The sequence below is a fragment of the Macaca fascicularis genome, chromosome 20 (genome assembly GCF_037993035.2).
Source record: "Macaca fascicularis isolate 582-1 chromosome 20, T2T-MFA8v1.1".
Classification (NCBI taxonomy): domain Eukaryota; kingdom Metazoa; phylum Chordata; class Mammalia; order Primates; family Cercopithecidae; genus Macaca; species Macaca fascicularis.
Genome location: NC_088394.1, coordinates 49,607,620 through 49,626,577, shown reverse-complemented (window position 1 = coordinate 49,626,577; position 18,958 = coordinate 49,607,620). Strand labels below are relative to the sequence as shown.

Sequence of the window (18,958 nt, the reverse complement as noted above, 5' to 3'; positions counted from 1 at the left end):
AATGTTTGCCTCTTTCACTGTTTCCCATTCTCTGTAAATGACATAATCACTCACTTGATTGCACAGGCATGAAATTTTGGAGGCGTCCTCTTGACTCCTCTTTTTGTCTCACCCCCACACCCAGGTCATCCACAAAAGGTGTCAGCTGTACTTTAAAAATGTCTACTGTATTCAGATTGTTACCATTCTCTTTGGTGGACTTTTTAGAAAATATATCTTCTTTGTAATTCGCATATAACTTACATAGTAAAGGACATAAATCATAAGCATAGAGCTCAATGGATTTTTAAATATGTATACACCTGTGTAACTACCACCCACCTCAAAATATTCTGTCTCTCCAGAGCTTAAAATAATACCTGGCACATTCAGAGCATTTAATATGTGTATGATAAATAATGAATTCAATAATTATAATTCAGTAGATGTTTTATCACTGGTATTTATGGAGTGCTTATTAACTCATTTAATCCTCACAACAACCCTATGTAGTTCATACTAGAATTATTCCCATTTAAAGATGGGGAAAGTGATGTTTAGAGAGGTTAAGTAACTTGCTCATGGACAAAGTATTAGAACTGGGATTTGAACACAGCCTGATTCCTGAGTAAATGACCACTAACATTAAAAAGACACAAACATAGAGGTGTTTGTTGCAATGTTAGTCATAATACCTAAAAACTGTGAACTAGTTAAATGTCCAACAGCAGTAAAATGGTTCATTAAGCCATGGCACACCCATCAATATAATATTCTATTGTCATTTAAAATTATGTTTTCCAAGTTTCATATCAGGAGAAAATATTTATGTTCTGATATTAAATTTTTTAAAATGTAACAGGATATATTGTATTTATAATGCAGTTATTACTCTGTAACCAAAATTTTTATTTCCATCAAAAATTAGTTTTACAGAAATAGAAATCTAACAAGTTTAATAGATACCACCGTTGAGTACTAGATTTATATTGATTTATTTTATATTTATCTTTTACATTTCCTACATTGGCCATGTTTACTTTTAAAAATAGTAAAAGTCATAAGCTATATTTTAAAACTAAACATTAGTTTATTAACCCAGGAATAATAGCTAACTATAAATTCATATTTGATGAAATAAAAAGGTGACATTGATCACAAGGAATACATACCTATGCTAACATATGACATTTTTAAAATCACATGAGTAATTTATAATCATCACAGAAATATTAGAAAATACAAAGAAGAAGAAAAAAAACAGTGAAAATAAAAAGTTAATGTTCTAATGTTCCCAAATCTAAAACTCAGAGATACTGTTTGGATGAATTTCCTTTCATGCTTTTTCCCGTGGAAATATACACATACATACGTTTGCTTGCTCGTTTGTATTTTAATCAAACATAATACAACTATATATATTGTTCTGTAAGCAGCTTTTTTACTCAATACCATGTTATATATTCTCTGTAATGTTAATAAACACAGATCTACATCAAATTTTTTCATAGTAACACAGAACTCAGGTATTTGGATATAGCATATTTTATTTAACTAATGCCCTATTGGACGTTTGCATTGCTCTTAGTTTTTTTTGCTATGTAAACAGTGCTTCAATGAACTGAACTTGCAGTTCTTAAATTACATATATATTATATATATTTATATTTTAAAGAATATAAATACCATTTTATTGAAATTAAGTAAATTCAGTGTCATATGAGTATTATATTTGCTGCCAATTTTTATTAGTTCAATATGTATGTAATAGAATGATTTGGGATTTAGTAATAAATAAAAAATAACATATATGCATGTTTTCACGTTAATATAAGGAGACTTCTCCTCCTCCTGAAGATATGAAGGAAATTTCACCAGAGGTAGAGCATATACCAGAAATAGAAATTAATATGCCAATTGTTCCACCTGTTCCCGAGGTATGTGTTTGTGTTAAAATTATTTTGGAAGGTTTAATTTGGTTCTTAAAGACTTTGTCTTATAAGTTTTGACATGACTCAGGAAGTCATAGCATTTCTCCTATTTTTATATGTGACTTCCTTGGAATAGAAAGTCAAAAATATGACAAGGGTAACAGCTATAATTATACTGCTATTGGCAGGTAATATATGGATGTGTGAATTAAAGTCTTAATGTAAAATTCATTTTGAGATTAATACATTTTTTATTCTTAGTACATATTCAGATTTCCATTTATCTATATATTGTCATTTGTCTGTACAAATTGAAGTGGTTGTTTTCTGAGTCTCATACATATCACATATCTGTATATTTAAGTCTCAAATTTACATGCTTTATTATTCAATTGTTCCAGCAATAATGCTATAAAATGTGATCTAAGCAATAATAAATATGCCAGTGTGCTTTTATTTCTTCAGGTTTCACAAGAAAGCAGTGTAGATGAGGTAAAAGAAAATACTGAGAAAATGCAGCAAGGAAAAGATGATGTGTCTTTACTATCTGAAGGTCAGCTTGCAGAACAAAGCTTGACATCTTCTGAAGATGAAACAGAAATAACAGAGGACTTGGAACCAGAAGGTGACTTTCTTATTTAAACTAACATTGTTTAGTTAACTCTGTGCTTTGTTTTGTCTGTTAGAGTGTGCATCATGGAACTCTTCATTTAATGGTAGCATCTACTTCACAATACCTGTTTCTTGACAGAAATGATAGAATATAGTTCCATCTGCTTAGTTGTAGTTAGGTGGAATTGTTGTATCTCTTCTTATTTCAACTTGGAGCTCCACAATAGAATACAAGTGTTGTTGCTGACCATGTTCCCAATTTATGTTTTAAACAGTTTTATTTTCTCTTTGAGTTCAGTATTATTGTCTGCGTTAGTGTAGAGGTCTTGACTTTTTAAAAATTGAAACCCAGCCAAAAATGACCACTTACTGTATTTTTAAAAATCTGGTAAAAGCAAACTAATCTGTAAGAATAGGAATGGGGAGGGGCAGAAAGGAAGAGGGGGCCTGAGGAGACTTTTTGAGGTATGGACATGTTCACTATCTTAACTGTGGTGTTGGTTTCACAGAGTTACACTTACAGCAAAACATCTAATTTTAGCCAAGCATGGTGTTGCACGCCTGTAGTCTCAGCTACTTGGGAGGCTGAGAAGGGAAGATTACTTAAGCCCAGGACTTTGAGGCTACAGTGTGCTGTGATGGTGCCTGTGAATAGCCTCTGTACCCCAGCCTGGGTAACATAGCAAGACCCTGTCTCTAAAAATAATTAATGTGTGTGTGTTTGTGTGTGTGTGTGTGTGTGTGTGTGTGTGTGTGTCAAATTTTGCAGTTTAATTGTCTGTAGCTTATTGTCTGTCAGTTTTATTTCAATAAAGCAATAAAAATGTTAAAACTCTAATAAGAATAGCATTGACTTACATAACGTTACTGGTCAGACTGTTAAAAAACATCTACTACCCTATGCTTCTCTTCTTAAAAATTTTTTCTTAAATTTCACAATAAACTGTATTTGTATTGGCATTTCCTTTGCTTCTACCAAAATTAACCTTGAAATTTTTAGTCTTTTTTTTTCCTAAAATGTAATGTGTCTGTAAACAAATTTGCTACTAAAAAAGATCTAGATACAATTACCGTGTTTCTTAAGGTTATCTTATGGTGTGTGCTTGTTTCTCTTTATTTTACAAGGTATAAGTAGAATTGGTTTAACTTGTGTAAATGTTACCCTTTTATTTTTTAACAGTTGAAGAGGACATGTCAGCTTCTGACAGTGATGACTGTATTATTCCAGGTCCTATCTCCAAGAATATCAAACAGGTCAGTAACTTGATGCCAACTAGAAATGTTCTGAAATAAGGCTGCCTTTCATTCACAGTACATGTGCAGTCTTCATATATAAAAATCTTAAGGAAAACTGTTTCTGGAAAAACTTTAATGTTTATCATAATCTTAACCAAGTAGTCATCTAGTTCAAGAAATTTTTATTTATGGTTTCATTATGTAATGGATTCTAACATACAAGTATTATTTTCACAAAGAGTGCCTTAAATCTGTACCTACAATAGTTATTTGCTTAAAACTAGCTGACTTCTTGACTCCTTTTCAAGACTAGCATACCAAGATGTGTTGAAACAGATTTGAACTTTAAAGAACTCAAAATGTGAGATGCCCTTTGAAACTATAGTAGTTTGCCTATGTGAATTCATAGACTACTCTTACCTAGACATATCCACTGATAATATGTTACAGTTATTTCATTTCTTCCAAAACAAATGAAGGCTTCTTAGAAAGCAATTAATCTTGCACTGGTATACTTTGCTTTTCTTGTAGCACATGGCTGAAAAGTAGTATGTAAATTGAAATTTTGAGAAGAGAATTATATTTTTTAAAATATTTATGGGAGGTATACTATTTACCAGAGCATTTTTTTATTGTAAGAGGGAAAAAGTTTTTATAAAGTAAATGTGAGTAAAAAGCTCTAGCTTTTCCGTGCATCTACATTAATTTTTCTTGTGATTAATTATACTTCTTTTGTAGAATTTTTACTTTATTGATAAGAATTGGAATATTTCTTTTAACTCTTCCTTCACACATTCTTAGCTTAGTCTCTCTTTAAAACAAAACCACAGACCAGACACAGTGCTTCACACCTGTAATGCCAACACTGGGAAGCCAAGGCGGGAGGATCACATGAGCCCAGAAGTTCAAGGCTGCAGTGAGCTGTGACTGCACCACTGCACTGTAGTCTGGGTGACAGAGTGAGATTCTGTCTCTAAAAAAATAAAGAAATAAAACAAAACAGTAGAACAGAACATTTCAGTTGTTGTCACAGATTCCTCCATGAAATCAAGATATCCACTGTTTCTGTGCATAATAAATACAAATAGAACATTTTATCTGTCCAAAGTGTTATTATCATTATTATTATATATTTATTAATTATAATAACAGCATCTAATGTATGAAAACTCCTACTTAGACCTGCAATAGAACCATGTGTATGTTGGCAACATTGCTAGCATCTCAGTGAAGTGAGTACATTGCTCTTAACTAAGGTATAATAAACTTTAACAAAGAAATTTAGCAAAAGAAATAACTATTTCTCTAAAATATTCACATAATTCTGACATACATATATTTTTTCTTTGTAATAAACTGGATTTTTTTTTCTCATTACTTAAGGGAAAATAATTTGTGTTACTTTGCTACAGCCTGATACGGTCTTCACTACCATTCCAAAATTTAATTTCCTATAATGGTTTCAGATGCTATCTCAAATGTGAACATCGTTTAAAGCAAGCAGTTCTTCATGCTTCAGCTCCCATGGGCTTTAAAAAATTCTATTTTCAGCAGCAGTCACTGACCAGCATCCTATGTTTTCTTAGTTTGTTTTGTGTTATTATAAAGGTATACCTGAGGCTGGGTAATTTACAAAGAAAAGTAGTTTATTTGGCTCACAGTTCTGCAGGCTGTTCAAGAAGCATGGCACTGGCATCTGCATTTGGTGAGGGCCTCAAGCTGTTTCCAATCAGGGCATAAGGATAAGGGCAGCCAGAGCATGTGTAGATCACATGGCAAGAGAGGAAGCAGGAAAGAGAGAGGTAGGAGTTGCCAGGTTCTTTTTAACAATCAGCTGTCAAGGGAACTAACAGAGTGAGGGCATTAATCTATTCATGTGGAATTTGCTCCCTAATTCTAAACACTTCAGAACAGTTATGTAATATTGTTATCTAATCTACAGTTTTCATTAGAATTTTGTCAGTTGTCCTAGTAATATCATTTATAGCATCTTATTCATATGGTCCAAGATCCAATCCAGATCACACATTGCATTTCGTTTTCAGGCCTCTTTAGCCTCCATTAATCTGTAATGGTTCTTCAGGCTTTCTTGTAGTCTTTTATAACAGTGACACTCCTTAATACAGGCCATTTACGTTGTAACATATTCTTCACTGGATTTGTCTGGTGTTTCCTCAAGATCAGATTCCAGTTATGCATTTTGGTAGGAATACAGAAGCGATACTAGGTCCTCTTCATTGCGTCATATCAGGAGGCAGAAAATGTCATTTTGCCTAATTATTTATTGATGGTGTTAACTTTGGTTGTAATATTGTTTCATAAATCCTTTTGTAAGCTTAAAAGTACTTGTGGTTCATTAGTTTTTTCTTTTGTCTTCTCTTTAAGAACTGCTTCTGGTAAAAATCTCAGAACAGTGAAACATAGCTTTCATAGGAAGGAATGTATTACTGAATGCCTGTTATGTGCTAAGTACATCCTATGTTAATATTTCCTCACAACAATTATTCATTTATTAGCATCCATTGTGTGTCAGGCAGGCATACAAGAAGCAGTTCCTTCCCTCGAAGAATTCGTAGTCTGTAGGGGAAACACAATTAAAATGTGTAGTGGTCTGCACCAGGAGAATGGAATGCATGGGGTGCTATGGGAGCATTCAGAAGGGGTCCCTAAGACAACCTGAGGGGCCTTCCCTTCATCAAGGATGACTTCCTAGAGTCAGTAAAGCTGGAGCCAGTGTTGAAGATGATTAGGAGTTCATGAAAAGGGTGAGAAAATCATAGGCCAAAGGAATGAAAAGCGTGAGAATCTTAGAGAACATAGTGCATGGCTTGTTCTGGAATTCAGAATGGTTTCCGGGTGGGCCAAGCCATTATGGTATGCTTAGGGAGCCCAGGAGAATAGGCTGAAAAGGTAGGCATAATCCAGAGCATTGAGGCCTCTGAGATTTTTAAGGAATGAGGATAGAAGATCACTCATTCATTAAACAGATATATATGTAGTGAACATTTGTTGTGTTCCTAGCCTTGTTCTAGGGACTGGGAATAGATCCACGAATACAAAAAATTAAGCTCCTGATCTTAAGGAGTTTACATGCTTAGATCACATTTTGAAAGATCATGCTGTCAATAATGTAAAAAATAGATTAGAGGCACAAACTAGTTAAAAAGGAATTAGATAACCCTACTCTATAGTTATCCCCACTTTTTAAAAAATTGCCTCTATTTTATAATGTCACAAAATTAGCTCTAGAAGTAGTGTCCTAGATAAGTATCATTTATGCCAGTTACAGTGTGAATTCGAATTATCTGATACACTGTGTAAGCAATTTAAGATCATTCAGTTTCTGTTCTTCATGTTACAGAATCTGACAGTTCATAGTTATTTCCTAGAAACGTTGATCCTTAGAAGGAATCTAACAGATTTCCCAGTACTTCTACATATTACGTGGTTATTTCTGTTTTCTTCGTGTCTGTGATGTATAATTAATCATAGATTACTTCATTTTGTTTCATTTCATTTACAACATTTATGAGCTTCACTTTGTCAGTATGAAATGCTTGTCCCCTCCTTTCCTTTCCAAAGTGGCGTAATTAGTGTTAGCATCTTTTTTAACAGGCTACACAAAGTTTAGTGGCTGGATTAAATCAAGTCATTAACATAATGTGCCACACAATTTGCCCCTATCTCTCTTCGTTTCCCGGACATCAAAGTGCCACATAGCGCAAGTGTAATTGGGCCTTGCTGGCCTGTCAGATTCCGTCAGCCTGACAACTGCTGCTTTTACTAAAAAGCTTCTAGGCATGATAATTAATGGTGAGGGTGGGGGGACAGAAGTCTGAGAAATGTAAAACTTTGGACATTTCTCTATGAATATTTTATTAATTTGAATAATCAGAAGTTAACAGTATAAATTTGATGTATAATACATTGATTAAAAGCCTTGTTTCAGGTCCTCAAAATAGACATCAAAACTGAACATTTGCATCTGCCATGGCATTAAAAAAATTAACAATCTGTCTTTTGCATTATTTCTAATTTTATTCAATACTGCAGCTTTCATTTTTCACAACAAAATGTATCGCCATGAACTCACAGCTGTCTTAAAATGTGCCCACAGGTGAGAATGGGAAATTACAGACTGAAAGAGCAATGGACTCTTCTGCGCAGTGCATATTTACATCATTCTCTTTCTCTGTTCCTACTCCTAGCAGTTTTGTAAAAACTGCCATATTCAATTGGACTAAATTGCAATTCTACCTGGAAACTAGGTTCCCTGAACAATGAGCTGGCATTCCCAGGTGATTACAATAACGATGTTCAGCAAAATATGTTTAAAACTTTGAAAGGCACAATGCAAAAAGCAATTCACTAGCGTTAGAATTCACATATGAAAAATTATTAAATCACTTAGGAATCAAATATGATATCAGTGGATAAAATAAGCCACTCTCAGTGTTTTACATGTGAGGGCTTAAGCTAGATAGAAGGTAGGTTTTAAAATATATTTTACTTGGCTGAGCACAGTGGCTCACACCTGTAATCCCAGCACTTTGGGAGGGTGAGTTGGGCAGATTACTTGAGGTCAGGAGTTCCAGACCAGCCCGACTCACATGGTGAATCCCTGTCTCTACTAAAAACACAAAAATTAGCAGGGTGTATTGGCAGGCACCTGTTATTCCAGCTACTCGAGAGGTGAGGCAGGAGAATCCTTGAGCCTGGGAGGCGGAGGTTGCAGTGAGCCGAGATCGCACCATGGCACTCCCGCCTGGGCAACAGAGCAAGACTCTGTCTCAAAAATAAATAAATAAAAATAAAATATATTTTATGTAAAACCAGAAATGTTGACATACTCTCCTGGTAGAAATTGCTTTTAAAACTATTTTTTGTGCTTTGCAATTTAACTAACTCTTACTAACATACCATCAACATTTTTCCATGACAGCATACTCTATTTCTTTCAACATACCCATAATATTTCATTATATGGCTATACTATATTTATTTAAATAAGCCCCTTTTGATGGACCCTTAAGTTTCTATCATTTTTTGCTAATATAAATATTTCTGCTTAAAATGAACATTGTTATATATAACAATGTTTGAAAATTCATGTTTTCTCCTATTTGACACTATCCATTAGCCAAACTAATGGATAAATTATGCCCCAGTGATGATTTCATTTAAAAAGAAATAAATGGGGCCATATGTGGTAGCTGACACCTGTAATCCTAACACTTTAGGAAGTCCAAGGCAAGAGGATTGTTTCAGGACAGGAGTTCAGGACCAGCCTGGGTAATGTAGCAAGATCCCCATCTCTACAAAAACAACTTCTTTACATTAGCCAAGCCTGGTGACACATGCCTGTAGTTCCAGCTACTCTGAAGGCTGAGGTTAGAGGATCACTTGAGCCCAGGAGGTCAGGGCTGCAGTGAGCTGTGATCATACCACTGCACTGCAACCTGTGTGACAGAGGAGAACCTGTCTCACACACACACACACACACACACACACACACACACAAGAAAAACAAAAAGGTCTCTACATATATTTTTATTTGTGCATACAGACATGACCTTTAGCTTTATGTAAGCAAAGAAAATGTCTGGGAAGATGCACATCAGACAGCGTTAGCAGTGAATATCTCTAGGGCAGGAGTCAGCAAACAATGACCCATGTGCCAAATCCAGCCCTCTACTGTTATTGAAACCCAGCCATTCATTCGTTTACATATTATCTATTGCTGCTTTCACTCTACAAGGGCAAAGTTGAATACCATATAGCTTGCAATGCCAAAAACATTTGTATTCATCCTTTTACAGAAAAAAAAAATTGCCAACTCCTGAGTTAGGTGGTAGAATGAAACAAGGAACTTCTATATTTGACATTTGGTCATTTATATTGTTGGATTATTTTTAATGGTGAGCTTGGATTGACTCAAAAAAGGAAGTAGTTAGTTAGCTAATTCTGTACTAAAATGTTGAATAATAGCAAAATAACAGTTTAACATGAATATTGTGGAAGCTTTTCTATAAAGATGTTAGAAGTCTCCATCGGTGGAAGATTAATCTTTTTTGGTTTAGAGCAATATTTCTCAAAGTATGATCCCCAGAGTTCAACATCAGCATCTGCATGACCTGAGAATTTGTAAGAGATGCAAATCCTTGGCCCCACCGGAGACCTAATGAATTAGAAGTTCTATGGAGTCCACCAATCTGTGTTTTATCAAATGATTCTGGGGTATGCTAAAGTGCAAGAACCATAGCTTTAGAAAAAAGCAGTACTTTTCACCCTTGGCTGCACATTAGAATCATCTGGGGAGCATTGTTAAATGCCAGGGCGCAGGCTCTACCTGGATAAATTAAGTCAGAATTTTGTTTATAGCTCCCCTGGTGATTCTAATGTGCAGCCAAAATCGAGAGCCACCATACTACAACATCTGTTCTCAATGATGGTGAAAGGAGAGTAGCAGATCAAAATCACCTGAAATTGAGGGTGATTTTTAAAATTCTCCTTGCTTCACATTGCTGCCATAGTAAACCACAGTTAATGATGGAAATGTGTCATGTCCCTCAGGTTTGTATCTATTTATACACACACACACACCATTTTTATGGTGATAAAATAATACCAATTTATAATTATTTGGCATAATTATATTGAGATTAATTTGATATTAGGGTAGGAAAAAATAATCCAAGTCACTGCATAGACATAGTAATTTATAGGGTATATAAGGACACCGTGACAATGTTCTAAAAGTAAGCACTCTTAAAGCTAGCACTGTTTTGATCCCCATCACTGAAGTTTGCAACATTTACCTTATTTGTTTAATATAGTACATTTTAACAGAACATGTTAGAAAAGATAGATTACTGCCACTGATGACAACTGGGTGGTTTTCTTTTGTTTGTTAAAAACCTTATTGCCTTAACAGTTTGAGATTCTGGAGACATCACCTTTCTATGTATTTATTTCCCCTAAAAAGTTATTGTTTAAAACAATCAAAATGCTTTAACCAGAACTCGTATGAAGAGTGGATTTGATGCACAATGTAAGAGGAAGCTTTGGAGCCTAGTGTGAGGGACTCAAGGAGACTTTTTTGAGTCTTTGAGATGATGTCTCTACCCATGCCCAGCCTGAAGAAGGGAACTTGTAAGAATCACCATTAATTAATATGCATTCCTACCCTACTTACATATGGCTCTGTCAATACCAGTGGTTAAGTCTGATTGTTTTAACCAACTGTTTTGAGCTTGTCTTAGAGCTCACCCCAATTAAAATTTGTACTCTTCAAGAGCATTGATGTAGATCTTGGCCTTCTAGTTCCATTTTGTCTCTGTTGTTTTGTTACAAAGTAACAAGTTTTACATACTGTGGCTCCTACAGGTAGGCTTTATTTCCATCTATGTACACACACACACACACACACACACACACATATACAGTATTTTTATAAATATAAAATACATAAAATACTCCAATTTATAGTTATCTGGAGATTAATTTGATAATCCTTTATGGTTGAAATTCTCTTACCTATTGCCCAGCAATTCTGCTCCTAAGGGAATCATGCATGTATACAAGAAAACATAAAAGGATATTCAATGCAACATTGTTTGTAATAGCAAAAAAAATTTAAACAATGTAATTGTTCATCAGCAGGTAAATAAATGTACTGTAGATTATATATGCAATATAAATAGGATTCTATACAACAGTTAATATGAATAAGTTGGATTTGAAAAATAAATATGAATAAATCTCAAAAATATAGTACTGAGTATAAAAAAACAAATTGCAGAATGATTAGTAAGAGTGTGATACCACTAATATAAAACCAAAAAACAGAAAACAATACTGTATGTTGTTTATAGATATACACATATGTAGTAGGAAATATAAAGGAATGTTTGGGAATGATACAACCAACTTCAAGATAGTGGTAACCGTGGGGGAATGAGGAAGGGAGGGGAAGCGATTTGGCAGCTGGTAGCTTTACCTGTATCTGAAATATTTTATTTCTTCAACAACAATAAAAAGACTTAAATCAGTTATAGAAAAATGGTAACATCTGTTTGAGATGGCTGACTACTTGAATATGCCAAATTATTTTCTCTACTTTCTCATGTTTGAAATGTTTTATAATAAAAAGTTAAAGAAATGCCTATTCATTGCAGAAACTTGGAATGCAATTAAGCTCACCCGTAATCTCACCATAACTAGATTTAAATATAACTGACTGAAACAAGTTGCAAGACCTTTATCATAGGCCATTCTCAATTATGCAGTACTGTTTTTAAGGGTTGTCAGGTTGAATTAGTTTTCAGAAGCCCAACAATTCAACTCCAGGGTGGCTGCTGTGAGGGCTGAAACCAGAGGAAGAATTCCACACAATCCTGTGAAGTAGGACGTGAAAATTTTAAGCATGCCGATAATAAGCCTAAGTAAACACTTTAGATCACATAGAAAAATGTGATCCAAAATATGAATTATCATCAGTCAGGAAGCAATAGTGGAATTGAGCCAAAATCACAAGAGCTATAATTTATTTTTTTAGAGTAATATAAGCTGTCATCACATTTCTAGATCATTTAATCACATAATATATAGTGTCCATCTATACAGACAACTAAAAATAAGTTGCATGCAGTTCTTATTTGAATGACTTCTGTTCACCACAATAAAAAAAAATTTTTTTTTTTTTTCCGAGAGACATGGTCTCACTCTGTCACCCAGGGTGGAGTGCAGTAGCGCAGTCTCGGCTCACAGAAACCTCTGCCTCCCATGTTCAAGAGATTCTCGTGCCTCAGCCTCCGAGTAGCTGGGATTACAGGCACACACCACCACACCTGACTAATTTTTGTATTTTTAGTAGAGATGGAGTTTCACCATGTTGGCCAGGCTGGTCTTAAACTCATGGGCTCGAGTGATCCACTTGCCTCGGCCTCCCAAAGTGTTGGGATTACAAGCGTGAGCCACCACAGCCAGCGCACAATCAAAATTTACAAATGTTCTTTTTACATGCTGATACTGACATCTTGCTGACTGACGACGCTAATAGGGTAATTGGTGAACAAGAAAAAGAGAACTGAGAAGAAGCATCTTACCTGGTAACAAAAGTTCATACATATAGAGGGGAAACAAAACAGGAAAAGTCTAAAGCCTATGCTGTCTGGCCAATTTCCTGTATCAAAGGATGCTGATAGCCTGCAGAGGAATGACCCGTTATGTTGCTCTAGTAATTCTGAACAACCATTATTATTCATCTCTTTAAAAGCCTTTGCTTCAATTACTGTCATTTGAATCAGTATATTATTTAGGACCTCTTCCAATTCACCTGAGTGAAACTTTTCCCCATTTTCTTATGATGAAAAATTTCAAACATGCAGAAAAGTAGAAATAATAGTACCCTACCACTTAGATTCAACAATATTCAGCTGTCTTGCGATAGTCTTATTTCATTAAAATCTAGGAGAGCAAGAGTTCTATATATTTGTCAGCAGTTAATAATAACCACTCCCCAAAACATAGAGGCACATAATAGCCTTCTTTTTTTAGGTGGAGTCTCACTCTGTCGCCCAGGCTGGAGTGCAGTGGCACGATCTCAGCTCACTGCAACATCCACCTCCCAGGTTCAAGTGATTCTCCTGCCTCAGCCTCCCAAGTACCAGGCGCGTGCCCCCATGCCCAGCTGATTTTTTGTATTTTTAATAGAGACGGGGTTTCACCGTGTTAGCCAGGATGGTCTTAATGTCCTGACTTCGTGATCTGCCTGCCTTGGCCTCCCAAAGTGCTGGGACTATAGGCATGAGCCACCGCGCCCAGCCGTAATAAATATTTTTTAAATAAGAAGGCAATAATACCTGCAGCTTCACATAGTTCTGGCAATAAATAAAATATATTCTAGGCTGGGCACTGTGACTCACACCTGTGATCCTGGCACTTTGAGTGGTCCAGGTGGGAGGATTGCTTCAGGCCAGGAGTTTGAGACCAGTCCAGACAACATAGTGAAACCCCATCTCTACAAAAAAAAAATTAAAAATGATCTGGGTATGTTGACTTGCTCCTCTAGTCCCAGCTACTCAGGGGGCTGAGATGGGAGGATCACTCGAGCTTGGGAGATTGAGACTGCAGTGAGTCGTCATCTTGCCACTGAACTTCAGCCTGGACAACAAAGCAAGACCCTGAAGAAAAATAAAAGATATTCTGAATATATAAAAGATATATAGTCTCCACTATTTCATTAAATATTTATTGAGAGCCTATGTTGGGGAGGATGTGAAGTAGCAAAAAATGAGTAAGATATTGGTCCTGCCCTCCTGAAACCCAGAGTCTATAGAGAGAGGCAGATATGTGAACGGTTCCATGTAGTACAATGTGATGGAGAAGGGCAGTGAGGGCCCAGAGGAGGAAACAACCAACTCGTTCCTGGAGATCAGTATTACTGCCATAAAGGAGAGGATGTGTGGTTCAGGGCCTCACAGGAGTAGAATTTTGATGGAAAAGATTTCACACAATAAATAACAGATGCAAAAACTGAGCAATATAAAATAGCACACCGCAAGTTTAAAGGAGTGGCTAGAGTGTAAGGCAATAGGAAGATTTTTCAGACGGAAAGATGATATTCGATTGGTTCTGCTACAATAAGGAGAATGGTTGGGACTGCAGACCAGAGATTAGAGATGAGTGCCTCACCTGTCTCTGTCATGAGAGTAGATCCACTTGTTTATTGTGTACTACATAATGCAGTGAGCAATCTAATAGTCCCTACCGTCACTGAGCTTACAGTCTCATAACGCTCATCAATCGGCTACCAGTTCGCTCTCAAATCTCTTATGTCAGATTCTTCTATTTTCTCCCTCCTTGTTCTGTCAGATTTCTACCTTCTAATAACTAGGAAGCTATTGTATTAGTTACCCCCATGGGAACTTAGCATGTTCTCTTGAGATAAAAAATAGAAAAGAAACAGCATCGTATTTTTCTTTATATCCCCAACAGTTAAAACAATGTCTGAAATATCATATGCTTTCAACAATTCAGTAAATCATTGATTTTTTTTTTTTTTTTTTTTTTTTTTTTTGAGACAGGGTCTCACTCTGTGACCCAGGCTAGAGTGCATAGAGTGCAGTGGCTCGATCATGGCTCACTACAGCCTCAACCTCTCAGGCTCAAGCAATCCTCCCACCTCAGCCTCCCAGGTAGCTGGGACCACAGGCACATGCCACTCCAAGGCCTGGCCAGTTTGTGTGTGTGTGTGTGTGTGTGTGTGTGTGTGTGTGTGTGTGGTTTTTGTTTTGTTTTTTGGAGAGACGTGTTTTTGACGTATTGCTCAGGCTGGTTTCCAACTCCTGGGCTCCTGGGCTGAAACGATCTGCCCCCCTCAGCCTCCCAAAATGCTGGGATTTATAAGCATGAGCCACTGCACCTGGCCAATTGTGGAGATATTTAGAAAGTATAATGAACAGGAATGGGTGATCTTTAGGATATAGTGGGTGTGAGAAAAATGGAAAGGCAAGGATGCTGCTGTCTCCTGGTTGTAGGGGACTAGGTGGATGGTGATGTCATCAGTTGAGGTAGGAAATAACACAGGATGAATAGGATTGGGGGAGAGGAGCAAGAATGAGTTCATTTCTGACATGTTGAGATAAAGTTTTCTTTTTTTTTTTTTTTTTTTTTTTTTTTTGAGACAGAGTCTCGCACTGTCGCCCAGGCTGGAGTGCAGCGGCGCAATCTCAGCTCACGGCAACTTCTGCCTCCTGGGTTCCAGCGATTCTTCTGCCTCAGCCTCCCAAGTAGCTGGGACTACAGGCACCCACCACCACTCCCAGCTAATTTTTTGTAATTTTAGTAGAAACGGGGTTTCACTATGTTGGCCAGGCTGGTCTCAAAACTCCTGACCTCGTGATCTGCCCGCCTCAGCCTCCCAAAGTGCTGGGATTACAGGCATGAGACACTGCGCCTGGCCAGTCTTCAGATCTGTATACAAAATCTGGTTGAACTTTTTAATCAGAGGGGCTTGAACACAACTAGAATTGTTCCAGTGCTGAAAAATAAATTGTCTAGCTTCGTTTGTCAAAATTTATGTTTGGAAAAATTCTTTATTTAGCGCTTACTTTCTCAGGTAAAAGCTGCTTAAAATTTACCCCTTTTTGGATTTATTCCAAGTTGATTCATGTAGCATTAAATGAATGAAGAAACAGTAACTGATCATTTCTGCCAGGTGTATTGGTCAGAGAATTAAAAAGGACATTTGATCGAAGTAATGGCAGTAATGTAGAGACACACAAATAAATATAAAAAATTGACCAGACATAAGATGGACATCATGAAAAGAATTTTAAAGTTCTTGACTTTTTTGATAATACAGTGAGTTTTCTTTTTTGTTGTTTTGGTGTTTGGGGTTTTGTTATTTTGTTTTTGTGTTTTGGCTGGGATCCAAGTGAATACTTTTATCTAGGATTGTATTTTAAACTTCAAAGAGTTGCATGTAGTCTTATTTGACAGCCTTAATTGGTTCTTACAATAATGCAAGTTTTCATATGGGGATTGTATAGCTAATATATTATTAATAAAATAACCACTTAGATAAATTTGATTCCCCTGCTATTTACAAGTTCGTTTACTTCTTTATTAGGTTCTGTGATAAACAATTTTGAATTCCTATTTTCACAGAGTAGAAATAAGTATGTATACCACTTTTTTCTTTTTGTAGCTAGTTTTCTTTAATTCTTTTGTGCAGAAACATAAATGTTTTATAAGATGTTATTGCTATAATAACTCTAAGTTTGTCAAATTCCAACTTATGTAGAAGAATTAACTATACAGTATGCTGCACTGAGACCAGAATTATCAAATATATGTATTACAGTATTTTCACAACCGTAATACATTTTAAGAAAAAATATATCATTTAAAATATTTTCTTTACCATGTAGTCTTCAACGAGCAGAGAAGGGGTTTTCTGAAGTGAGATTAGACAATAGAGCCAACTTCATTTTTTATGCACGTGAACGGAGAGGGCTTGAGGTTATTAGTTGAAACCGAGTAACCTTTCCAGGCTTTCATCTCTTTCTTTTCAAATTTGAATATGAAAAGCATATTCAAGTCAAAGACCATCACTTTAATGACATTTGGCAGTCATTTGATTTATTAGGTTTTAGAAAAAATTTTCCTTTAAATATTTCATCATACTATGCTAATCCTAGTAATATTGCCAGCTGCAGCCTTGTACCTGTATTAGTGGAGACAGAATGGTGTGGAATTTTCTCTGTCATCCTAGTAAAATTTCCATGAATCTACTGAATAATAAAATAACCTTATTGAAATATTCAGATTTGGGTTTTTAGTTAAAGTGTCTTAGAATACATAATAAAAGAAAATGTCTTTTGAAAGAAGGGGGTAAAATTACTTCATCAAATATTGAGGGGGTTTGACAGCAATGGAAATTGTTCTTTATGGTAATATTTTTACAATAGGATACTTATACTTTTCAATTTGATTAATTATATGCTTTGAAATATCTAAGTAACCACTATGGTGAATTTACACACTGATTTACATTTAACAATGAATTCCTAAAAGCTGGTCATAAAACAGGTCTTATTTTCAGGTTTTTCTAATTGTTATGTGAAGTTATATAATTTATAGCATGTCTCTAAATTTAGTAAAATAGGATTTTGATATTAAAAGACAAACTTTAAATTATAAAAAACAGATTTAACTGAGGAGTTATCTTGATGTGTGATACAATTTCTAATCCTAGTCTATTAATTATTTGAAATCATTACTCAAGGAAACATTTGTAATTCCCATGTTAATGTCTATGACACCAAAATCTATTAAGCAAGGATTAAAGTGAAAATTAAATAAACACCATTTTAGTTGTTAATTTTGTAAAAATAAAATTAAAAATAAATTGTGAGAAAATGTTCAAGTTGACATAAAATTGTTTCTTTTGCTTCAAAATGTATTATTTATTGAACAAAATATATTATGACAGAATATGAGAGAATGAACTGTAGTTTCTGCTCTGTTAATATTGATTCATATAGCTACACATATTAGCATAATACCTATAAAGTGTTCAACAGGCTTTGATCTCTGAATAACTGAAACTTTCTCAGGTACTGTAGATTAAGTAAAAGCAGTGATAAACACGTACTTCATTACATAGTTTGAAACAAGGACAACTTGTCATTCTGAAAGCAATCGGAGATGAAGATCTCATAATTTTCACTCCTGATAGACTACTAGTGGGGTATTTATAGCCTCAAATGTAAATCAGGAGACTATTGCCATGACACTGTTAACTTCAAACCCTGGGGCATTAGAATCTCATTCTCGCTCTCTGTCGTGAATAATCTATCATGTGTAACATACAGTAGTGTACATTGCATTCAAGAAAAGAAGCCCATTGTCCTTCGTGTTTTATTTAAAATTGATGGTGGAAAGTAATAGTGGATCTTTTTGTTCAATTATTTTATTTGTTTTATTTTGTTTTTGCTCTTTAAACAGCCATCAGAAAAAATTCGGATTGAGATCATAGCTCTAAGCCTTAATGATTCTCAAGTAACCATGGATGACACTATCCAACGGCTGTTCGTTGAGTGTCGATTCTACAGTCTTCCTGCTGAAGAGACACCCGTGTCGCTTCCAAAACCCAAGAGTGGGCAGTGGGTCTACTATAACTATAGCAATGGTATGTATGATTCATTTGTAATACAGACTTTTATGTTTGTCTTTTTTATTTATGAAAGAAACAGAAAGAACAGAGAGAAAGTTTATTTCTCTAATGTTCACATAAATTCATGGAAGTCTTGTCAGAATTGATTAATAAAAGTCAAACCAGTAGCATAAAGATTAAGAAAATAAAGTTGGGCCAGGCACAGTGGCTCACACCTGTAATCCTAGCACTTTGGAAGACCAAGACAGGTGGATCGCTTGAGCTCTGGAGTTCCAGACCAGCCTGGACTACATGGCGAAACCTCGTCTCTACAAAAAAAAAAAAAAAAAAATACAAAAATTAGCCGGGCATGGTGTTGCACGCCTATAGTCCCAGCTACTCAGGAAGCTGAGGCAGGAGGATTGCTTGAGCCTGGGAGGGTGAGCCTGCAGTGAGCTAAGATCTTGCCACTGCATTCTTGCTTGAGTGACAAAGTGAGACCCTGTCTCAAAAAAGAAAGGAAAAGAAAGTTGAGGTA

At 35.5% G+C, this 18,958-nt stretch overlaps 1 protein-coding gene across 11 annotated transcripts in view; it reads left to right on the top strand.

Annotated features, from left to right (window-relative positions):
- The window catches only part of RPGRIP1L (RPGRIP1 like), a 99,402-nt gene that overhangs the window by 61,187 nt on the left and 19,257 nt on the right, over nucleotides 1-18,958 (top strand). For all 11 annotated transcript variants that reach the window (XM_074026695.1, XM_074026692.1, XM_074026696.1 and 8 more), the window contains exons 20-23: nucleotides 1,815-1,916; nucleotides 2,376-2,535; nucleotides 3,703-3,776; nucleotides 18,273-18,456. In XM_074026695.1, coding sequence (XP_073882796.1) covers nucleotides 1,815-1,916; nucleotides 2,376-2,535; nucleotides 3,703-3,776; nucleotides 18,273-18,456 — 520 coding nt within the window. The remainder of the gene's footprint in view (nucleotides 1-1,814; nucleotides 1,917-2,375; nucleotides 2,536-3,702; nucleotides 3,777-18,272; nucleotides 18,457-18,958) is intronic.